This window comes from Erpetoichthys calabaricus, chromosome 17 (genome assembly GCF_900747795.2).
Source record: "Erpetoichthys calabaricus chromosome 17, fErpCal1.3, whole genome shotgun sequence".
NCBI classification, from domain to species: Eukaryota; Metazoa; Chordata; class Cladistia; order Polypteriformes; family Polypteridae; genus Erpetoichthys; species Erpetoichthys calabaricus.
Window position 1 is genome coordinate 57,835,396 of NC_041410.2, and position 25,424 is coordinate 57,860,819.

The window sequence follows — 25,424 nt, forward strand, 5'->3', positions numbered from 1 at the left end:
AAAATCGCAGGACACAAGGTTTCCCAAAAAAATTGTCCAGATCAACACACTACCTCCACCAGCTTGCTTTCTTCCTGCAATGCATCCTGTTGCAATCTCTTCCTCAAGTAAACAATGCACATGCACCCTGCCATCTACATGATCTAAAAGAAAATGTGATTTATCAGGCCAGGCCACCTTCTTCCACTGATCCATGCTCCAGTTTTGATTCTCGTGCGCCCATTGTAGGCGCTTTTCAGCAGTGGACGGAGCTCAGCACGGGCACTTTGACCGGTGTGTGACTTAGCTGCAAAACATATGCAACAAGTTGCAATGCACTATGTGTTCTGACACCTCTCTCTCATGGACAGCGTTAAGATTTTCAGTAATTTGTGCTAAAGTAGCTCTTCTGTGGGACTAGACCGGATAGACAAGCTTTCTCTCCCCAAGCACATCAATGAGCTTTGAACAGCAATGACCCTGGTGTCATCTCACCAGATGTCCGTCCTTGGACCACTTTTGGTAGATACCAACCACTGTACACTAGGAACACTCCACAAGACCTGCCATATTGGAGATGCTTTGACTATGTCATCTAGCCATCATAATTTGATCCTTCTCAAAGTCGGTCAGATCCGAACACTTTCCCATTTTTCCTCCTTCAAGAACTGACTAGTCACTTACTCCCTGATATATCCCACGCATGACAAGAACAATTGTAAGGAGATAATCAATGTTACTCACTTCAAATCATTGGTTTTAATGTTGTGGCTGATCAGTGTTGAATGGTATTTTGGTCAAGAAGCCCAAACAAACATTGATAATCACTCAGATCCAGCCTATGACTTGGGAAAATGGTTTGTTGTCAGTAAGATTTTATTGCTGCAGCTGCTGCAAAAGGTGCTTCCATCTAACACTAATGTAATGGATATGGATACTTATGTCAGATTATTTTTGTTATATTTTTCTTTATTTTTGTCATTATAAAAATAAGTATAATAAGAATACATTTGGATTTGGACTAAAATCTACAGAATTACTTTAGACCTCAGGTAATATCTTAACCTTTTAAAAATAGTCCAAAATATCCTTTTCCAATGTTTCCTCTGCATCATCATCACCTTAAAGTGCTGAGACTATTCTGACACTAAATATTTTACTACTGCACAATTTTGCTATGGAAAAACTCCATAAACATTAGGGAATTACACATTTAGTAAATTATAAATGTAACATTTAAGTCTTACATACATCTAAGTTGAAATTTTATACTGAGCATGTTGTGTTGACATGTCATTTAATTTGTAAATGGTAAGTAAATTTAAGTATTTTTCTAAGTTTTTAAAAATATTGTAATTTATTTGTTTATCAATGTATAACATTCAACACAAGAATATTAGTCAAGAAATCGTCCCAAGTCTAATAATAATTAACCTATCTTGTAAACCATACAAACTTATTCTCAATCGGTTACATCATGTGCTTCCTACACCTACACACTAGCAAACAAACCTTCAGAGTTTCCAAAGCCAAGCTGCCTCATAGCAGAATGCAGATTGCCAGTGCTGTCCCCACCACTCAGTCTGGGATATCTAACATCTTCAGGGTCCAATGGGATGGGTAGAGGTGGGGGAAAATGCAAGCTTGTCAGATCTGGAAGTGATCCACCACTATTTAAGGTCCCCTGGAAATGGGAGAGTCCAATATTCTGGTCCATGGATGAAAATACACTGTGTCAACAGAGACAGAAAACAAGGACTTTACTTTAAAATATTTCTTTACAAAAAAATACATTTTATATTTGTACAAATTATCTGAACAGCTGGTTTGGATAGGTCATGAAGTTACTTTAAAATAAAATTCAAATTTGTGGCTGACTGTACTTAACACTACACAATTTTATTCATGTTACAATATCCTCATAAATAATTGTAGTAAAGTTATAAAGCTACGTGAATTTTAACCCTTGAAAAAATAGCATTCTTTGATGAAAAAGGGTTCACATCTTTCTGCAGATTTTTAAAGCAACGTTTGCACTCAGCATTATTACATTTGTAACTAAGTAGTTCACGTTTACTGTTGTGCATGCGGAGTACAATGAGATTCTTAACTACATTTAACAATAGTAGTAAAACAGGTCAGACAATAAGTAAATCTAAGAGTAATATACAAAGCTAATTTAATTTTTAATTTGTACTGGTTTGTAGTCCTTAGCGGAGTGGGAGCTATATAACAGTGTCAAGCAGCCAGCTGTGGATATATTCCACTTTGCACCTAAAGAAACTGGTGAGCATAAACAACATGAGGGCTTCCCTCAGATATATGAAGAAGTAAAAGCTATATAAACTGTACTGACAACAGCAAAATGAAAAACCAAACTTCGTCAAGTGGAAACCTGGGGTCTCATGTGTAGTATTCATTGATTTATCTATCCATTCTGTAAACCCCCATATCCAGTGCAGGGGGCAGCTGAAGACTGTCCCAGCAAGCAACAGTTACAAGCAGGAACAACTCTTGCACAACATTGCAGGGTGAACACAAAAACATACACAAACACGGCCGATTTGACATTGCCAATATTCCTAACTGCATATCTTTAGACCCTTGGTTGGAGAAACATTACATTTACTTATTTGGCTGATGCTTTTATCCAAGGTGACTTGCAACATTTATGATACGATAGGTTACATTTCTTTTGGTTTTCCAATTGGAGCACAGGCAGGTCAAGTGACTGGAATGCTAAACTGACATTACTGGAATTGCTTGACCTGTTTAAGGTTTAACAGTTTGTCTTTGTTTCAGCATTCTTATCTGATTAGTTTAATGTCTAAGAAATTATTGATTTTATGTCTGACAATAGGTTCCATCTGGTCATTCAATGGTATATTTGTTTATTAATTACTGAGTTTTTTCTAAAGGACAAGGAGGAGGCATGGCTCAGCATTCTTAGGTGGTCATACCTAATAAATAGACGACATAAAGCAACAGACAATATTCTATTGTGGGGTCTTTCTTCTTTATGTCTGAGAATGACATAAGGTGCTGTGTGTACGGTGGCCCTCAAAGGCAAAACACAAAACAAAAGAGTGTGGAATTAACATTAACAAGTAAGAGTGTGAAATTATCTTTAGAAATTGAGAGCATGAAAGAAAAAGTGAAAGCGTCAAGTTAACAACAAAAAATGACAATGTGAAATTAACAATAAAAATGTGAAAGCATGAAATTAACAATAAAATTCGAGAGCATGAAATAAAGAAAAAGAGCATGGAATTAATAATACAAGTCCAGAGTGTGAAATGTTTAGTATTAAAAGCTGAAAGCAGAAAATTAAGATTAAAAAGTGAGAGTGAAATTTACAATAAAAAGCAAAAGTGTAAAATTAACAATAAAAAGTGAGAGCATGAAATTAACAAAAAAGTGAGAGTTTGAAGTCATCCACAAAAAGTGAAAACATGAAATTAAAATAAATGGAGTGTATAATTACTAACAAAACCTAAGAGTGTGAAATTAAAATTAAAAAGAGATAGCATGAAATTGATAAAAATGGAAAACAGAAATTAACTTCACGATGGAAATAGCAAAAACGGAAATGGCATTTTGAAAATGGAAGTAATGCACACAATGGCTGCACAGCATGCTGGAACCTGGAATTTATCCATATTGAAGATATGTGAACAACAACATAACCACAGATTCTAAGAAAATCAAGTCGTCAATATGTTGAAATCATCCACACAAGTGTAATTAACAGCTACTGTTTTACACAATGTCTCAGACAGATGTGTGTCCATCAAAGCAGTGGTAAAACAGAAGCGCAATTCGCCTGGGGTGGCTGGGATTGCAGATATAATCTACTACTTATATTGTGGCAGACGGCCGGGGTTCATGCCCAGCTGGGACGCCTCTGCACTGTATCTTCAGGGGGAGCAGCCCTGGACAGTGCAATGCCTCCCCCTGGACGCTAGATGGCCACCCCCCTGGGTTGGCGAGGTGCCTCTGGTTCCCGCAGGGCTCCACGGGAGTTGGAGTTGGGTGCAGCCCTGTTGGGTCCCGTAGGCACCGCCAGAGGGTGCTGTAGCTGGGACTCCTGAGCCCTGTGGGCAGCGTATTCACCACACCCGGAAGTGCAGCTGGAACATGGCAATCAAGCACCTGGAGCACTTCCGAGTGAACTATAAAAAGAGGCCAGCAGCCACCACTCCAGGAGCCAGAATCGGGAGAAGGAGGACGAGGTTGCCAGGGAGGAGTGGTGGAGAACAGAAAGAGTGTTTTGTTGTGGTGTTGGTGCTGTGATTGGGACTGTGTATTACCTGTGGGGTTCACGGGGAAGACGTTCCCCACAGGTGAAGAAAAATAAATAGTTGTTTTATTTTACCCGTGCCTCCATGTCAATCTGTGTCGGGTCGGGCGCTATATAGGGTCGGGCGCTATATAGCGCCTTTATCACAATATGTATAAAGTACACCACCTACTGACCCTCACTGACATCGTTCAAGTAAAACAAACAGTGTTACCTTTTAATAGGTAGGATAACCTGCACCTGTAAGCCTACTGATCTGAAGAATTGTATGCCAGTTTATTACACCTTCTCACAGAAAACCACAACATTAATTTCAAGGATTTTATTCACTCACACATATCAAGACTACCCAGTATTCTACTAACATGAAATATTTGAGACATACATGGTATTATTGATGGGTAGGTGAGGATAAGACAAACACAAAGCAATAAGAATACAAAGCCAAATGTCACTGCATTCTTCCCTGCAACATCGAGCCAAAAGCAGACAACGCAGTGCATCTTTATGATGTGAGCACAAAAAAAAGCAGTGAAGGAGGAAAAGCCTTTCAGATATGTGAAAAACGTACAAAATTCATCCAATGGCCTGACGTGTGATTCAATAATATACATTGTTGTTATATACTGTATACACTATATGTATGTGGCTATAACATTGGAATCTCTGAATTCTGGTATCTACAGTGCATCCGGAAAGTATTCATAGCGCATCACTTTTTACACATTTTGTTATGTTACAGCCTTATTCCAAAATGGATTAAATTCATTTTTTTCCTCAGAATTCTACACACAACACCCCATAATGACAACGTGAAAAAAAGTTTACTTGAGGTTTTTGCAAATTTATTAAAAATAAAAAAATTGAGAAAGCACATGTACATAAGTATTCACAGCCTTTGCCATGAAGCTTAAAATTGAGCTCAGGTGCATCCTGTTTCCCCTGATCATCCTTGAGATGTTTCTGCAGCTTAATTGGAGTCCACCTTGTGGTAAATTCAGTTGATTGGACATGATTTGGAAAGGCACACACCTGTCTATATAAGGTCCCACAGTTGACAGTTCATGTCAGAGCACAAACCAAGCATGAAGTCAAAGGAATTGTCTGTAGACCTCCAAGACAGGATTGTCTTGAGGCACAAATCTGGGGAAGGTTACAGAAAAATTTCTGCTGCTTTGAAGGTCCCAATGAGCACAGTGGCCTCCATCATCCGTAAGTGTAAGAAGTTCGAAACCACCAGGACTCTTCCTAGAGCTGGCCGGCAATCTAAACTGAGCGATCGGTAGAGAAGGGCCTTAGTCAAGGAGGTGACCAAGATCCTGATGGTCTCTCTGTCAGAGCTCCAGAGGTCCTCTGTGGAGAGAGGAGAACCTTCCAGAAGGACAACCATCTCTGCAGCAATCCACCAATCAGGCCTGTATGGTAGAGTGGCCAGACGGAAGCCACTCCTTAGTAAAAGGCACATGGCAGCCTGCCTGGAGTTTGCCAAAAGGCACCTGAAGGACTCTCAGACCATGAGAAAGAAAATTCTCTGGTCTGATGAGACAAAGGCGTCACGTTTGGAGGAAACCAGGCACCGCTTATCACCAGGCCAATACCATCCCTACAGTGAAGCATGGTAGTGGCAGCATCATGCTGTGGGGATGTTTTTCAGCGGCAGGGACTGGGAGACTAGTCAGGATAAAGGGAAAGATGACTGCAGCAATGTACAGTGACATCCTGGATGAAAACCTGCCCCAGAGCGATCTTGACCTCAGACTGAGGCGATGGTTCATCTTTCAGCAGGACAACGTCCCTAAGCACACTGTAATATGAGCGCTATATAGCGCTCGACCCAGCACAGACTGACACAGAGGCACGTACTTAATAAAGTCTTTTATTTCTTCTTCAGCCGTGGGGCACGCCTTCCCCGTGTCCCACAGGCCCAACACAGTCCCAAACACTCACTGCAAACACAACAACCCTTCTTCTGGCTCCACCACTCCACCTCAGGCTTAGCCCTCCTCCTCCTCCCGACTCTGGCTCTCTCGAGTGGTGGTGGCTGGCCTTTTTATACCCCACCCTGACGTAGTCCAGGTGCTTGGTCACCTGGGCCTCATTGCATTTCCGGGTAGGGCTGAGGAATTGACCAGCCAGGCTGGAAACTCCATGCAGCTCCCCTGGCGGCCATCCAAGCCCCCAACCAGGCTGTGGAGGACTCCATGTCCCATGGAGCCATGGGCCAGGCTGGGGAATCATCATCCGCCAGGGAGGCTGCCACCAAGCGTCCCGGGGGAGGTATTGAGCTGCCCGTGGTGGCTCTCCCGGAACAGATGCAGCAGAGGCGTCCCTGCCGGGCATGGAACCCGGCTGTCCTTTACAACACAGCCAAGATATCAAAGGAGTGGCTTCAGGACAACTCTGTGAATGTCCCTGAGTGGCCCAGCCAGAGCCCAGACTTGAATCCAATTGAACATCTCTGGAGAGATCTTAAAATGGCTGTGCACTGACGCTTCCCATCCAACCTGATGGAGCTTGAGAGGTACTGCAAAGAGGAACGGGCGAAACTGGCCAAGGATAGGTGTGCCAAGCTTGTGGCATCATTTTCAAAAAGACTTGAGGCTGTAATTGCTGCCAAAGGTGCATTGATAAAGTATTGAGCAAAGGCTGTGAATACTTATGTACATGTGATTTTTTTTATTTTTAATAAATTTGCAAAAACCTCAAGTAAACTTTTTTCACGTTGTCATTATGGGTTGTTATGTGTAGAATTCTGAGGAAAAAAATGAATTTAATCCATTCTGGAATAAGGCTGTAACATAACAAAATGTGAAAAAAGTGATGCGCTGTGAATACTTTCCGGATGCACTGTATGTTTGTGAGGGTTAAAAGAGGTGGTTCTCTTACACGGTGCCACAGATAGAAGATTTTCCATCTTAAATTGCTTTCTAATTTGGTTCCATGTTCTGAGTGAGTAAAGCACAATTGGGTTATTAGTATATTTGCGATAACTTGCATTTATTGGAGCGCATAGCAAGGAATATAAAGAAGTGCTGCAGGATTTTACTTCTATTGCGGACCAGGCCTGTGTATGTTCATTTGTTTGTGTCCAGGTTTTTATAGCTTGTATGTTTGCTGCCCAGTACTAAAACTGAAAATTAGGTAGAGCCATGCCACCTTCTGCCTGAGGTCTTTGTAGGGTCGCTCTTCGGATATGTGAATGTTTTAAGTTCCAAATAAATTATGTTATTGTTGAATCCAATTGCTTAAAAAATGATTTATTGATATATATTGGGATGTTGTGAAAAGAAAAAAGAAGCTTAGGAAGGATATTCATCTTAACAACGTTAATTCTTCTGGCTAGAGTGACATGAAGGGTTGACCATCTATGCAAGTCTTGCTTAATTTTTTCCATACAGACGGCGAAATTTTGCTGATAAAGAGCTTTATGTTTACTTGTGATATTTACCCCTAGGTATTTAAACTGATATGCTATGGTAAAAGGTAGGGTGTCCAATCTGATATTATATGCTTGTGAATTCACTGGAAAGAGTATACTTCTATTCAAATTAATTCTGAGACCAGAAATCTTTTGAAAATCTGAAAGTTTTCTATAGGGTAGCCATCAGGGCCTGCTGATTTCCCGCCTTGAAGTGACTTTATAGCATCTTGTAATTCTGATAGGGTCAGAGGTTTATCCAGTTCCTCAGCACTAAAAATAACTATTTGTGGTATCTGTAATGTATCCAGAAATACATTAGATTGTGTGTTGTCTTCTTTAAACTCAGTAGAATATAAGGTTTATAGTAGTCTCTAAATGTGTGCATTATATTTTTATGGTCAATGATTTCATCTCCATTAGTGTTGGTGATTACTGGGATTGCATTACGAACTTCTTGCTTGTGGATTTGTTGAACTAAAAGCTTATTAGCTTTTTCTCCGGGTTCGTAATAATGATGTCTTGATTTATAAGAGATAATCTGTCCTCTTAAGAAGGCCTTTAGAGTTTCCCAGAGTGTTCCTGTAGAGACCTCTGAGGGTGTGTTTCTCCCTAGGAAGAAGCTAATTTGTTTGGATATAAATTCTGTACAGTTCTCGTCTGTTAATAGAAGTGGGTTAAGGCGCCATCTGCAAGGTGAGTGTGGAGGGCATAATGATTTTAGCTCTAAAACTAGAGGTGCATGATCGGAGATAACAATTGTGTCGTATTTACAAGATTTAATCGTAGGCAAGAAATTATTATCTATAAAGAAATAATCGATTCTTGAGTAGCTATGATGCACTGGTGAGTAGAACGAATATGTTCTTGAGTTTGGGTTTAGAAACCTCCAGGGGTCTGATAAGTTGTGGTTGGTTACAAACTGTGTAATTGTCTTTGCAGTGTTAGATGTTGTCCCCCCTGTGGCAGGAGTCCTATCTAAGAGTGGATTTAAAACACAATTAAAGTCCCCAGCCATTATAATTTTATGAGTGTTCACACTGGGAATGGATGCAAATAGGTTTTGCATGAATTCCTTATCATCGACATTGGGTGCATAAACATTTATCAAAATCATTTTACAGCTAAATAAGTTGCCCATGACCATCACATATCTCCCTTCAGGATCTGATACTACATCTGATGCTACAAATGGGACTGTTCTATGTATGAGAATTCCCACACCTCTAGTTTTCTTTGTAAAGCTAGTTTGGAACATTTGGCCAGTCCAGTCTTTTTGTAGCCGGAATTAATCCTTGCTTAGTAAGTGGGTCTCCTGTAAAAATACTATTTTAGCGTTTAAGCCTGTTAGGTGAGAGCATACTTTCTTTCTCTTTAATTTGTGATTCAGGCCTTTAACATTCCAGCTCACAAAATTAACTGTCCCATCATGGAGACATTGATTCTGAATTTTTAATGTCATGCTATAGTCTTAACTGGTAGTGAGGCAGTTTTAATGTTAATTTCCAGTTTCCCCACAAGTTTTTGCCATACTGCCTATTGTTGCGTTGATAGTTATAATTATAACGATTAAAAGGATAGATTAGATATAGCTTGCTCTCCTTCTCTCCCCCCCTTATCCCCCCACCCCCCCATTTTGCCTCCCCACATGAGGCTAGACCCCACTTCACAATGTCCCAGTCCTCTGACATACCGAGAGACAGAGCTAGTCCAAAACAACAGAAGCCCCCCTCCCGCAGTGACGTTTGAGAATTAAAAAGTAGAGATATCTATTGCAGCTAAAGTTTAAATTCTATGTGCCAAAGATATAATCATTAACAGTCTCTAAGCTTAAAATATAATCTTCAGCAATTTTAAAATAATAAGATAATAAAATAATGAACCCTGGGAATGGTGTTGAAAAGTGGTCTAAGATAAGCAAAGTAAATCCTAATGCAATAATAAAAATAATAATAAACCAAGGGTATGATGTTAGACAGTCTCCTTTAGGGAAATAGAAAGAAAAAAAAAAAACCCTACTTTAATTACATCCAAACACTCACGTCTATAACTGTAATTAAAACATAAACTTGTAGCGTCCAAGTAAAGAAAAGGATGTATGATTATAATACCCATATCTTTACAAGTGGATCAGACAGCAGGTGATAGCTCCTTGCCATGCCATGGAAAGATACAGCTCATTATTGTATTTCAAAAGAGTGTCGGTAACAGCTTCTTTAATTCCTTTTCAGCTTCCTCCTTGCTTGAAAATACATAAAATTGGCCAAGAACTTCCACTTTCAGTTTGGCAGGATACAAGAAGCTGTATTTGATATCGACTTTCCGTAACAGCTGTTTAATGTTGAAGAAGGCTGCCCGTTTTGCAGCAGTTAAAGGTGAGAAGTCAGAGAAAATATGGATGAGATTATTTTCAAATATAATCTCTTGCTTGTGTCTGAGAAGTGCCATCACATCAAGTTTACATAGCAGTCGCTCAAAGTGAACAATAAAAGACCTAGGTTTAAAGGTATTTGAACTGCGTATACGAAAAGCTGCTGCTATCTCAGTATCTGGTTTAAAGTCATCTCCAATTATTTTAGAAAGTAATTCTACGGCAAATTTCACTGGGTTTGTACTTTCTCGTTTCTCAGGTAGACCTTCAATTCTAATATTATTCCTTCTGTACCCATCCTCCAGGGCTGCAAGTCTGTCTCCGAGTTTTTTGCATTCGGAATTCGCAGCTGTAGCTTTTTCATCTGCGTTAGATCTCCTGCCTGATTACATTGTCCTGTTAGAGGATGCTTCTTTCATTAATAAGATGTTAAATTTCTACCACAGAACACACATTATGGCAGAATAATAGAAATTTCCCATTATAACCCAAGGGTTTAGTTCTCTGTAGTTAATAAACTACTTCAATCTGCATCTGGCCCAATTACCTCCTCTACCAAAGTCTGTGAAACATTCCTCCACTTTCTCCACAATAAAATTGAAGATCTAAATAATTCAACTAACAAATTCATTATCCATTTATATCTTTCCATGTCTTCCCACTCCATCCAGCTCTTTTTCTAAATTTTAACCAGTCACATCTGCATTTATTAATGACCTGGTTTGTAAGATGAGGCCCACTACGTGTGCACTGGACCCCATCCCCATCACACTTCTTAAATCCTGCCTTCACAACATAATCCTGACTGTTACAACAATAATAAATACATCCCTAGACACTGGCTTTGTGCCAGCCACTTTTAAAATCGCTTCTGTAACCCCAATGTTAAAGTCTGGTTTTGATGCTGACAATCTTAACAATTTTTGGCCATTTCTCGCTTACCTTTTCTGTCAAAAGTTCTTCTGTGTGTTGTAGCTTCCCAAGTCACCAATTACTTAACTTCTAATAATTTGATCAAATCCTCTCAGTCTGGTTTTCAGGGCAAAGCACAGCTGTGAAATTGCTCTGCTTTGGGTAACTAATGATTTGCTTATGGAAGCAGACTCTGGACAAACCAGCATATTAATTTTGTTAGACCTTAGTGCAGCATTTGACACTGTCAGACATGACATTCTACTGTTCAGAATGGAGAACTGGTTTCCAGTGTTTTAAGTCCTATTTGACTGACAGATAATAGTTTGTTAGTCTTGGCAACAGCAAGTCCAGCTCAGTGCTGGTCGCACAAAGGGTTCCTCAGGGCTCTGTTCTCAGCCCTCTGCTCTTCTGTATCTACATGCTTCCCCTTGGCCATATTATTTGTAGCTATGGACTTGGGTTATTTTTAAGCAGATGGTACTGAACTCTATTTCAATGTCAAAAGCAAAACTTCATCAGGGCTTTCTCAGCTCACAACTTGTCTCAGTGAAATTAAAACCTAGATGGAGCAGAACTCTTTAAAATTAAATTGCAACAAAACTGAACTTCTACAAATTGGCACCAAAGCGCAGCTTAAGGAAATGAGCTCCTTCTCAGTCACTCTTGACAGTGATCTCATCAGACCTTCTTCTAATGCAAGGAATCTTGGTGTCATTTTTCATCCCCCTTTTCTTATTCCACCCACATAAACCACATTAAGAAACATTCCTACTTTCACCTCCGTAACATATCCTGTGTTCGCTCATTCCTATTCTTTTCTAATACTGAGAAACTTGTCCTTGTTTTAGTCACATCCCGCATCAATTATTGTAACTTCCTGCTGGCAGGTGCTGCTTCTAATCTTCTATCACAGCTACAGTTGATTCAACACTCTGCTGCAAGAGTCTTAACAGAGACCAGCAACAGCAAGCACATAACACCCATCCTGCTTCTCCTCACCTGGCTCCCCATGTCTTAGGCCGAGTTTATACTTAACGGGACATGTGCTCCTACGAACGCTACGGCTACGCAAGTATTGTATGGTTTATACTTGCACGCGTACTTTATGGAAATCTGGAAGATTCCACCAGGTGGCAGTGCGAGATATCATCACGGTGAGGACAGGTTCGGCTTTGCTGTGTTGTGAATTGCCTTAAACACCCATTAAATTCCAAGGACACCTTGTCACAATATTATTGAAAAGGATGGATGTTTAATCAATCCAGGGGTGCACCCATTCCAGCCTGCACTGGGCATGAGGCAGAAACAATCAATGGACGGGGCATCAGCTCATTGCAAGGTGAAAACAAGCACTCACATACACTAGTGTCATTTTAGCATCACCAAATCCCCAAACCTGCATATCTTTGGAAAGAAACCGGAGCATTCATTATTTAAATAAAGTTAATTAATTATCTGTAAAATTTAATATACATAGTTTAATGCATTTCATCATGAAAGTGATAAAGTAAAAATCTAAGGATTCTAAATGTGCACGGAATTGGAATATCATAAATTTAATGTGTTCTGTGTGGCAATTGTTGCTTGCCGCTGCCGTCAATGCAGAAGGAAGTCCCAGAAACATGTAACGATTAACAACTGGGTCGGTTTTAAGATGATATTTACGACGGTCTACTTCAATGATAAAATAAACTACGAAATTAAAGTGGACATTTCAAGATTTAATTTACACATTAATCACAAAATACACCTTTTCACAGTGTCCCTAACATTTTTTTTCCTCTGTGGCTCAAATACACCACCGTACATTGTGATGCTGTTGTGTGGGAGGGGCAAGGGGGATTAACACAGCACAGAAAATGGTATGCGAGACCTTTAAAATGTATTGAGGTCTCCAGGACTCTAAACAATTCCAAATCTTATTATGTGATATCATCTACTGTTAAATTCTACTCTGTACTTCTAAAATGTTTATTTTTATACTGTATTGAGGATTTGTTCTGTTCTGTGTATTGTATTATATTGTATTGACCCCCTTCTTTTGACCCCCACTGCGTGCCCAACCTACCTGGAAAGGGGTCTCTCTTTGAACTGCCTTTCCCAAAGTTTCTTCCATTTTTTTCCCTACATGGTTTTTTTTGGGGGGAGTTTTTCCTTGTCTTCTTAGAGAGTCAAGGCTGGGGGGCTGTTAAGAGGCAGGGCCTGTTAAAGCCCATTGCGGCACTTCTTGTGTGATTTTGGGCTATACAAAAATAAATTGTATTGTGTCATTACGCTGGGAAATATGTGATGCTTGAATATAAAAGCATCACATTGTTCCTGTACGATCCTCAAAGTGGCTTTCTGTCATATGTAGATAGTAAACAGAGACTCTGATGTCACGTTCCAACTTAATCACACTGCGTCCGCCAACTTTTTGCTGGTATGGAGGACGTGCTAAGAGGATGCGTCAAATGAATGCTGGGAATGCATGGCAGCCACGATGCATGCGCGTACATAGTTCTCAGCATGAAATATAAACTGGCCCTTACAGAACTGAATAAAAAATGTAATTATTAACCTACAAAGCTTTAACACTAGAACTACCAAAGCCTATGAAAAAACTCGTAAATCCGGTCCACCTTAAATCCCTTCGCACCTCTCCGTCAGTGTCTTTTGTCTTGTAAATGTACTGATCAAGACAAGCAGCCTACTATTCCATCCGCCCACCACTGCAGAATGTGCACAAAGTTCTCCCAGCTCATGCCTTGATTATCTGGGTGTGAAGTGTTGGAGTTTTAGAGTGGAAATAATAGATCGTTATTTGGAACACATGCATTTCATGTGTGTTCTGTTTCTACGATAATCTGTGTAAACACATTGTTAAAACAGAAATGTTTTTCATATTTTCAGTAATAAATGACAAAATGTTGTCATGAAGTTTATTTCTGTTTTCATTTTTTGTTGATTTCATTCTATCACTTTTTAATGTTGATTTAATGCTCTCAGTTTTTGATGTTGATTTTAGGCTCTCACCTTCTGTTGCTGTCATGTTCTAACTTTTCAATGTTAATTTCACACTCTTACTTTTTAATGTTAATCTAAATTTTAAACTTTGGATTTTTAATGTTAATTTCACACTAGGGATTTTTAATGTTAATTTCACCCTCTCATTTTGTTAATTTAATGCTCTTACTTGTTAATGATAATTTTGTACTCTTTGATTTTTGCCCTTAATATGTGTGCCTCTAAAGAGGTTTTGTAATGAAAAATTGCACTGTAGCAATTGTAAAGTGGCTGATAAGCTAGTCATCATCATGGGCAAAAAAAAAAAAAAAAACAGGGTTAAACCATTAGACTATGATTAGGTCATTGGGAATGAGATTCAGATCTTTCTGTAACTAGGCAGTAATTCACACATTTTTAGTTCATGCAATTATTGAGAACAAGGGATTGCAGTAAAAGAGTGTACATGTCATATTCATCGCTTTTGAGGTTTAATATGTTTGACATTTCAAAGGCAAAATACAATAACGGCTCAATGATATGAATTATTATAAATGTGAGTCGCCATTTAGCTAGTTTGGCTGCAGTTTTTTTAAATTGATTTTAATTACAAGCTGATAACATTCCGTACAATTAAGTCAAACCTAACAAAGCAAAACTGAACCCCCACTTAAGAGAAAAAAAGGAGAGCCGGCATCCAGAGCTACTCTATATTATATATATAAAAATAGAAAGGAAGAGTACCCTTTTTCTCCAAAGTGGACATTTATTCTAAAATGTTATTGATTAAAAAAAACAAAACATTTAGTAGTACAGACATCAGTTACCCACTGACTTAAAACGGGGGGGGTGGGATTCTTCCAGTTCAGCAAGGTAAGTCTATGTGCTAGTAGTGTAGTAAAGGCAATTACAGTTTGTTTGCCCTTCTCCACTTTAAGCCCATTTGAGAGTGCACCAAATACAGCTGCTAATGGGCTCAGAATGACTGTGACACAGAGGCTTTCTGATAGGCATGCAAAGATTGTTGTCCAAAATGTTGTTAATTTGGTGCACACCCAGAATATGTGGCCAAGTGAGTCTGGAGTAAGATTGCAACATTCACAGACTGAATCCTGTCCTGGTTACATTTTGGACAATTTTAAATGAAATAAATGTGACCAATAAAAGATTTTAAGTTGAGTAATTGTATGCTTTGCACATATAGAGATAGGAGTGTAATGTGTGTGCATGTGTAATGTGTCCACTCCTTTTCTGAAATATTAAATGACAGATCCTTTTTGCAATATACTTTGGTGTCTTTGAACGGATGGGCCTTTAAAATTTTTTAATAAATAGCAGATATGCTATCTGAGTGTTCAAGACTGATCAATATTTCTTCTGGAGTAGAACGAGGTAGGAGGTGAGAAAAATTGGGCATTCTGTTTAGCAAAGTTTCTAGCTTCAAAGTAGTGGAAGAAATGTATTGAGGAGAGGTCGAATCTGAAGCATAATTGTTTGTAGGATGTGAAGACATTATCTGTGTAAAAGACTCTTTAATCCCGGACATTTTCCAGACATTAAATAGTGTATAAGTTTGAGAGGGTGGAAAAAGGTGGTTGTCATGTAGAGCAAAAGCTTCTCTGTCTTAAAGTGCTTCCTAAATTGGATTATTAGTGGATTGATCGTAATTTGTATTAATTTGGGCACAGAGCAGGGGATATAAGGAAGTACTGCAAGATTTTATTTCTATTGCAGAGCAGGCTTGTGTAAATTCATCGATTAGTGTCATGCCCCCTTATGCTTTGGGTCATTGCAGAGTCACCCTTTGGATGTGTGGATGTTTCGAATTCCAAATAAATTAAAATTATGTTTGACACTAATGTCTTAAATAATGATTTGTTAATGTATATGGGGATGCTTTGAAATAGGAAGAAAAACTTGGGAAGGATGGTCAACTTAACAATGCTGATTCTCCCTGCTAAAGTAAGATGTAGGGTAGACCATCTATTCATGTTGTTTAATTTTTTCCCCCATACATACATATATAGCTTTATATTTGCTTGTGATATCTACCCCTAGATATTTAAACTGATCTGATAAAATAAATGGGAAAGTATCCAGTCCAACATTGTGAGCCAGAGAATTCACTGGAAAGAAAACACTTTTAATCCAATTGATTCTGAGTCCAGATGTCTTTTGAAATTATGCTTTTAGGACTGCTGACACAGATTTTTGTGGGTCAGATATATACAGTACCATGTCATCTGCATATAATGATATTTTCTGTTCAAGTCCTTCTCTGAGAATCCCTTTTATCTCTGATGCACTTCAAAAGTAGACAGCTATTGGTTCAATGGTGATTGCAAAGATCAAAGATGATAGGGGAATCCTTGTCGAGTACCACGTTCTAGTTTGAAATAGTCTGAAATAATGTTGTTAAAACAAACTGACCTTTTGGACTAGTATAAAGTAGTTTGATCCATGCAGATATGTTTGGGCCAAACCCAAATTTGTGCAATGTGGTGAAGAGGTAGTTCCATTCAATCATATCAAATGCTTTTTGTGCATCTAAAGATAATAAGATCTCTGGGGTGTTAGACTTAATGGTGGAATATGTTACATTAAACTAACGTTGAAGGTTAGAAGCATCTGCCTTTAAATAAATCCAGTTCGGTCTTGTGATATTACAGAAGGAAGCACTTTCTCAGTCCTTCTGGCTTGAACTTTGGAGAGTATCTTAGCATCATTATTCAGAAGTGAGACTGGTCTATATGATGCACATTACTATAAGTCCTTATTTTTATTAGAAAGATGGTAATAAATGCTTGGTGAAAGGTTTGAGGTAAAAATCTGTTGTCTTTAGCTTCTATAAATGTTGCTAACAGTGCAGCTAACTTGTTTGATTTTTTTTAAAATAATATTTCCCTTGGGTAGCCATCATGGTGAGTTTATTGCATCTAGCTTTTCTCAAAGTGTCAGAGTTTTATCCAGTTCTACGGCACTAAGAGTATCTAGCTGTGGTATCTGTAACAAATAAAGAAACTCATTAAATTGTGTCTTATCTTCTTTAAACTGAGTAGAATATAAGGACTTGTAGTACTCTCTGAATATGTATGTTATATTTTTATGGTCAATATTTTTTTGAGAACTCAAAAAAGACTCCGTGCTTGTGGATTTGCTGGGCTAAGATCTTATTGGCCTTCTCTACATGTTCATAATAATGATGTTGTGATTTAAATAAACGCTGTTCTGCTTCTTCAGTAGTCAAGATCAAGATGTTAAATTGTGATTGCAAAACGTGTCTTTTCCTTTAAAGTGCTTCATTTGCAATAATTTAAGTCCCATGATTAGAGGGGCATGGTCAAAGATAACTAGAGCGTTGTACTTACAAGATTTGATATTGGGCAAAAAATCGTCTATGAGAAAATTATCAAGTCTTGAGTAGTAGAGATTAAAAATGAATATGCTATTAGGTTAGGATTTATAAACCTCCATGGGTCTGATAAGTTATGATCCGTTAAACTCTGTAATTATTTTTATTAGAGGATATCGCCGTTGTAGCTGAGGATCTATCCAGATCTGGATTTAAAACACAATTAAAAGTCTCTGGCTATTATAATTTGATGAGTTTTTGAATTAGGGATAGATGCAAATACTCTTTGGAAGAAAGCTCTATCATCCACATTAGGTGCATAGATATTAATTAAAAATCTTTCAGTATTGGATAGATTGCCTGTCACCATGACATATTGCCCTTCAAAGTCTATAATTACATCCGACACTACAAATGAAATAGTTTTGTGTATTAAGATTACCACACCCCTGGTTTTCTTTGAAAAGCCGAAAAGTAGAGAAATGGTGTTGCTCTCTTTCTTTCCACCTGCCATGACCCCCTCATTGTGCCTCAACGGGTGAGGCAAATCACACTTCTCAAAGTCATGGTTCTCTGACATGCCAAGAGACAGAGCACGTCTAGAGCGAATTGAACCCCCCAGCAGTGGTGTAGAGGAGGTTAATAACTGATATCTCTTGTGAAGATACAGTTCAAATGCAGTAAACTAAGGAATTGATCTTAAACAGTTCAAATATAATAAACCATTTGATCAAGGGTGTCGTAATTTCCTACTTTCTCCGAAATGTTGTGTATGGATGGATCAGACCCACTGTAAATATATGCAAATTCACCCATTAAGTTTTCTTCTACAAACTCAGTTCTTTTGTGTGGAAAATTACATACATTTCAGGCTTGTTTTTGCATGTATGTGGGTTTTATAAATCTCAGTTCTGGACAGCATGCCATCATGTAAATTTAATAATGTTCATTTACACTATGCCACTTTAGAGTCAATAAGCCTGTTTTTACACCCTGGGAGGAAACCGGAGCCAGCAGAGTACAAAATGAACTCCAAACTCCTAAACTATATACACAGGATGATCAAACTGGACGTAGTGTGTATGTGTTTGTGAACATCTTATATGGTCAACACCCTATCTGCTAGTCACTCCCAATGTAGAGAACAACAACGAAACTTGTGACCTGTTTATTAAACAGAAAGTAAACCATATCCAAGCAACAGAGAAATTCCTTTTGTGAAGGGATTTGACTGAGGGTGTTCATCTTGCAATGGCCTCACTTCACTGGAGCAGTGTATAATGCATGTCCAATTAAAAATGAAGGAAATGTGAAGCAATTCTGTAAATACTCATTTTCTGTCACCTAAGCATATACTGTAACATCTGTTTATGCTGACACTTGTGTTATTCATGCCACCTCTCATAATTTTATTACCTTTTACATACAGGGGACGCTACAATTTGTGCAAACTTAAATTTAAAGAAAATTTTAAACACCATGCATATACCATGAAGGTGCAACTAGGGTAGCTCTCTCACTCAGTTATTTTACAGCTGGAGAGTAGAACATGACTTCCAGGAAAGCTTGTCATCAAAAATTAGTGGAGTTAATAATGAAGGACCATGTCATTTGCTGGGAGCTTTGTTTCAATGACAATTATTAAAATTAACAATTTTGATTCATTTAGCAGCAGAGAGCTATGATGACATTAAAAAGCCAAATCGTTGTATTTTTTGTCCAATACGTCATTGTATCAGAAAAAGGTCTTATTCAAAGTCTCATTCAAATGACATGGCCAATAATGCAATGGCCCACACAACTACCTGGATGGTAAGCTGTGTACAGATGTCAGCACTTTTAAAAGGAAAGACAGAGTTTGCTTCTTTCTGAATGTGCTCATGCAACACATTAATACAGTATGTTCATAGTACCTGCAAATCTTTAATATGCATGTAAAATGTGTATGAACAATGTCCCATTTATTTTCTGAGTTTGTGATAACTCGTATTACAACAACAACAATTTATTTCTTGTATAGCCCAAAATCAAACAAGGAATGACTCAATGGGCTTTATAACAGTCCCTGTTTTTTGGTAGTTCCCAGGGTTGAATCCCTAAGACGACAAGAAAAACTCCCCAAAAATCCCTTACAGGGAAAAAAATGGAAGAAATCTTGGGAAAGGCAAATCACAGAGACACCTTCTTCCAGGTAGGTTCAGAATGCAATGGGTGTCGAAAAATGGGGTAATACACAAAACGGAACACACAAATTCCTCTTCATATTGCTAGATGGCCAATCTATCATTGTCATCTCACAAATAAAATACAATAGTACAAATTACTTTGTTCTTGCACAGAGCTCCTCACCAAATGCAGGCACTGAGCTCCATGAAAACTCTCAAAGCAAGATGCAAGATAGATTATATCATTCACTAAATAGAGAACTATCACCTATAAGGATACAGATTTGTTAAAATACTTCAAAATCAAAGCAAGAAATGAATAAACATAAATGAAAAAAATTAGAGAAAAAGTATTAAAGCTCCAGAAAACACTGCTGAGGTGTGTTTGGAATGACTGCATAAGTGGTAGGGTGTACTTGAAAATTCTTTTCCTAAATCTGGGGAATCTTTTATTTTAGATCATTGCCTGATTGAAGTGTGAATTTGAGCAAAGGTAGGGTGTGTATTTGAGAATCATCCCAGGTTTTTTATATATGAGAATTTCCCTTATATCCAGGGAATCCTATATTTTAAATAATTGCCAAAGTAAAATATTGCACAAATTTGAATAGCCCTTTTATTTTCTGGTTCAGTAATGAAAGTATGTACCCATAAAGTACAAATATTTTCAAAACATACTCAAGCACTGTAATGAAGTATTTGTAGATCACTATTACACAATACTGTATTTTTGTTTGTGTTTCTTATGTCTCACGTGGCCTTAACAACATTTTTCCTATTATTTTGAAAGAATGATTTTATGTTTCCATGCCCTAACTGCTTATTCCCAACCTTTTTATTTCTTTACTCTTTATGGTTGTTGCTTGTCCGATCTAAATTCAAGCATAAAAAAATACAACTTAGTAAACTTTTCTTTTACAATAAATTCATCATAATTGGGAGAGTCAGGAGTTTGTTGGGGGTATTCTATTTCCTTCTCTTGCCTTTAATTTGTCCCTGGCACCTCTCATCTGTGTTCTGCTATATAACATTAGTTTAGTGTTTGTCACATGATAGATGATGAACAGCATAGAATAGTTGGTGGTTTTACTCAAGTACTGCTAACCGTACTCATCTGCTAAATCATAATCAGGCTCCCATAATGCATTGATAACAATAGTCAGGCCATAATGTCATAAAAAAATTATCATTACAGACTGTTGGCTTAGATGCTTCATAAGTATATATTAATATTCTCTTAAACCCAGTTTCAGACTAGTTCAGCTTAGAAATAAATCTCTACAGTGAAAACAGGTGTATATCAAACTACAACTAATATCATATTGGTTACCTAAGAATATCTATCACTGCTTCTCATGCAAGGCTTTTTAATATCTTACTACCTCTGAATAAAGGCCTCTTTACAGTTAATAAGATTAAAAGTGCACAAAAGATTATCAGGAAGGCAGCAAATATACACAAATAATATTGCTTTGTACAGCAATAGTAGAAAAAATATTTATAAACAAACATTCTTATTAAGTGCAGTTTGGCTTAGCAGAATGGATGAAAGTAACTGGCAGGTATTTAAAATTAAATTCATTCTAATATGCACATTTGAGTGTGAAGTAAAAAATAAATAAAACTCACTTATTTTTAGGCACATCACAGGATTTTGGGCGGGAAGTAAGAGACTGGACCTATAAAAATTTATGTAAAGATAAAACAAAATTAGCAACACTTCAATAACATCATTGTGGTTCTATTTAGTACCTCTTCTGCAGTTACATTTTTTGCATCACTTAATGAACTTGTTATGTTTGAATTGGACAGAACAGAAAATCCAGTAGGACAAGATATTTTTTGGGCGACAGAGTTATATGTGCTACTGATCTACTTTAGGAACTAACTGAGCAAGAGGTTTTTCAGATTCAAAGGCATGTTTCTGCCACACTGAATGTCACTAGGTAACTGCCAAAACTAAATTACAAAACAAACACAGTAGTCACAAACAAAGCAAAATTTTAAAAACTGTTAATTTCTATGAAATATTTACAGTTTTCTAAAGGGCAAGTCTTTCGCAGGCCATTACAATGAGAATTTTAAAACTCAGATCTCTGCTTATCTCAAGCATTCTTTGTAAATATCCTTAAATATGAAGTCTGCCATGTATCATATACCTAGCAGTCAGGCAGTTTAGTAACACCCAGAAACACAAAAAGGTGGAACCCATGAAATCTACAAACATAGAATGCCTAGATGATGGTGTCATCAAAATAACCAAAATGAAAAAAAAAACCACACACACACTGACACAAAAACAAGTTTAATAAATAAAATAATAATGAATTCCATACTGAACCAGATGGAGATGGATATAGCTAACATACAGTACATATAAGTATGTTGAGTTTTACTTTATAATATCACTGTGGCTAAAGGAAAAACAGCAAGTCTGAAGACTAAAGAGTAACTGGGAGATGAACAGAGCATTTAGGGGAAAATAAACAAGAGAATTGCTAAACACTGTCAAATTGTCAAAATCAGGTAGTCTAATAACACTAGGGCCCCCAATAAATGAGATAGTATGGCATTACTAATAAACAAATGTAATAAATATGTTTATCTTCATAATTAATAAATCTAAATCAGTGCCTACATATTAATGAGCTTTAATAACTCATGGTTGACTGTTCACTGGACCAAAGAAGTGTCACAGTGAATTGATTTAGATTGCACCATAAAATAGGCAGAGAGACGAAAGTTCAATTCCTTTCAGTAAATTTTTGAAAGCCAGGAATATAATTGTTATAGCTGAAAGTTTTTAGCTTTGCTCACCAACCTCTCTGTTTAAATGAAATATTTTTAAGCAAGGCACTTCAGTGACACTTTTTCTTGCTGTTAAATACTAAGTCGCATACATGAACAGTACGGCTTTTTTTTTTTTTTTTTTTTTTTTATAGCATTTACTTTCTATTCCTGAGCTAAACAGTTTAAAACAATGTCAATGTTGCTTAGGCATTATTTTAACATTCCAGTAACAAACGTAGCAGACTTCACACTATGAAGAGAGAAATATTTAATTTCATATTATAAATACAAAACCCGAAATGCTAAAATTTCTCCTCAGAATTAATACTTAACAATATTTGGCAGTACTTTCAGCTTTGATCAAGTCTCTGATAATGGTCTACAGTTTTATTAATTAGTAAATGAATATCCTTTGAAAAAACACAAGCTTCTTGGTGAGCATCTTCAAGTAATTAAACATTTCCATTTGAATTCGGGTCACATTTCTGGCTGGAATACAGAAATAAATTTAACACTTTATTTCTTAACTTCTCCAGCATCACTTTATTCTGTTGCAGTTTATATAACTAGGAATATGAATTTCCATTCTATTTTTAAATTTACTATAGTGGACAGATGGTGGTTTAAAGAATATTTCTGTATTTTGCTAGGTTAATTATTTTTAAATGGAACATTGAACAGTTGCTGTTCCTTGCAGATGAAACCTGAACCTAGCAGTATACTGCCACCAAGCAAATTTGCAATAGTGTGGTGGCTTTTTGCAATATGAACCAGTATTTGTTTTGTACAAAATTGAATTCACAATATTTAAAGCTACAGGGCATATTAGCAGACTGCTTGACATACTATTGTACTAAAAGATTTGAACCATTTTAATTTTCTTTTGGTCTCGTGCATTTATTGCGGAAGTAGGCATAGATTTTCACTTTAAATTCCTTTACTGAGTTTTCAGATTTAAAAAATTACTACTTTAAATTACTAATATGATACATAATATTATGTTTGCACTTAATATACAGTATCTAATTCTTCTTCCACTTCCCTTCACTGAAAAACCCATGAAAAGGAGGATAAATTCCAAAAAGGGCTGTTACATGATTGATGACTAATGAAATTCCAAAGGCTCCCGACACACATTTATTTCAGTATCCATTAAAGTCTACATTATGGGTCAGAGCCAAGCTTGACACCTAAGAAGGATGGTGCTTGAGCACTGCTCACAGACTGGGTCTAGTCCTGGGTCTGAGCTCAGAATTGTACTATATATATGGCATAAGGTTTAAAATTGTACTAGCTCCTCCCTGACACAAACCGATAATTAAGGGTTACATTGAAAGTGAATGCGAGACTAAGACCTTCCACTGAACATTATTTTAAGTTTAAGGGAGAACTGAGATTTTGTTATGATTTGGAAAACAACAGCTTTTTCAACAGAATATTAATGAGTAACACTGGAGTAGTTAAACCTGGTAGGTAAGTAAATTATATCATATTAAGAATGATAAGAATGAATACAATCTGAAACTTTATATTATTAAAAAAATGATTCTGTCACAAACTGTGCTAATGAAAGGACAAAATGAATGACCTGAAAGAGAGATTTCAATACCTTCAGCATAATCAGAAATGCCAGATATTTCAATCTATAGGGAAAAGTAACTTACTTTTTTCACAGAAACTACATCTATGACCATTTATAAGTTGTCATGTTGACTGCAAAGGCCACAAAGAGGAAGAGACTACACATTCAGTTTTTATGTTTACTCAAGCTGGTACCACATCAGATATATGTAATACAGGCCAAAATCCCATTGACTGCCAGCATGCTACATACCCATTTTAGAAATCTGAAGAATATAATTCAGATTATATTTTTAATTTAATATAGCTACATATGCTGGGCTAAACTGAAAAGGACAAAAGAATTTGGAAAAAAAATCTTTAATTAATGTTAATTAATTACTGAGTTAATTATTCCTACTAAGAATAATGCAGAATAGTGAGAGGTGCATGTACTGTAAGGTTTCCTGGTGACTGCCCAGAAAAAAACGAGTCTGTGCGTGTGACCGATGATAGGCTGATGCAAGTTAGGAACTGGAGATGGTCCCTAACTTGCATATGATGCAGTGGAGGTTAGACTTTGCCCAAAACCCGAACGCTGAATTGTTTTAAGCTGTTTCAAGAATTTTGCTAAGTATTTTGTTTAATTTTTATTTTACAGCCCACTGTAGAACATAACACAAAGCACTTACAATGGGTGATTTTTTTTTTTAATTTTATTGATTTTGTTGTAATCATTCCATACAAGTAGATTAATTTTTACAAAAAAAATAGGATTTAAAACAAATCAACCCCCACCCCTGAGAAAGAGAGCATGGCCAATGGACTAAAACTTAAAAATAGTAAAAATAAATAAACTGATGAGTTTATTAGGCGGATACAGATAAATGGAGAAGAAAAAGAAATGGTGAGAGAATCTACTTCCTCAGTGCTTTAATATTCTAAAATATTATTGATTAGATCCTGCCAGGTTTTGAAAAAGTTCTGCACTGAGAATTTGTTTTTTTTCCAATTTCAAATAATATAAAACATCAATTACCCACTGACTTAAAAGAGGAGAGTTAGGATTCTTCCAGTCTAGCAAAATAAGTCTGCGTGCCAATAGTGTAGTGAAGGCAATCACAGTTTGTTTGTCCTTCTCCACTTTAAGCCCATCTGGAAGAAGGCCTGTGCGTTGGAGCTGGGGAGTCCTCTACAGCGTATCTTCAACTTGAGCCTGGAACAGGGGAGAGTCCCGAGGCTTTGGAAAACATCTTGCATCACCCCAGTCCCAAAGGTATCACATCCTGGTGAGTTGAATGACTTCAGGCCTGTTGCCCTGACGTCACATGTGATGAAGACCATGGAGCAGCTGCTGCTTCACCACCTGAGGCCACAGGTCCACCATGCCCTTGACCCTCTGCAGTTCGCATACCAGGAGAAGGTGGGAGCGGAGGATGCCATCATCTATATGCTACACCAATCCCTCTCCTACTTGGACAGAGGCAGTGGTGCAGTAAGAATTATGTTCCTGGACTTCTCTAGTGCCTTCAACACCATCCAACCTCTGCTCCTTAGGGACAAGCTAACAGAGATGGGAGTAGATTCAT

At 37.4% G+C, this 25,424-nt stretch overlaps 1 protein-coding gene across 1 annotated transcript in view; it reads right to left on the bottom strand.

The window, feature by feature from the left end:
• Positions 1–25,424, bottom strand: part of crtc3 (CREB regulated transcription coactivator 3) — a 260,948-nt gene that overhangs the window by 38,506 nt on the left and 197,018 nt on the right. Inside the window, exons 9-10 of the mRNA XM_051920224.1 lie at positions 21,115–21,164; positions 1,492–1,709 (exon numbers count right to left, since the gene is read on the bottom strand). Of these exons, the coding sequence (XP_051776184.1) occupies positions 1,492–1,709; positions 21,115–21,164 (268 nt within the window). The remainder of the gene's footprint in view (positions 1–1,491; positions 1,710–21,114; positions 21,165–25,424) is intronic.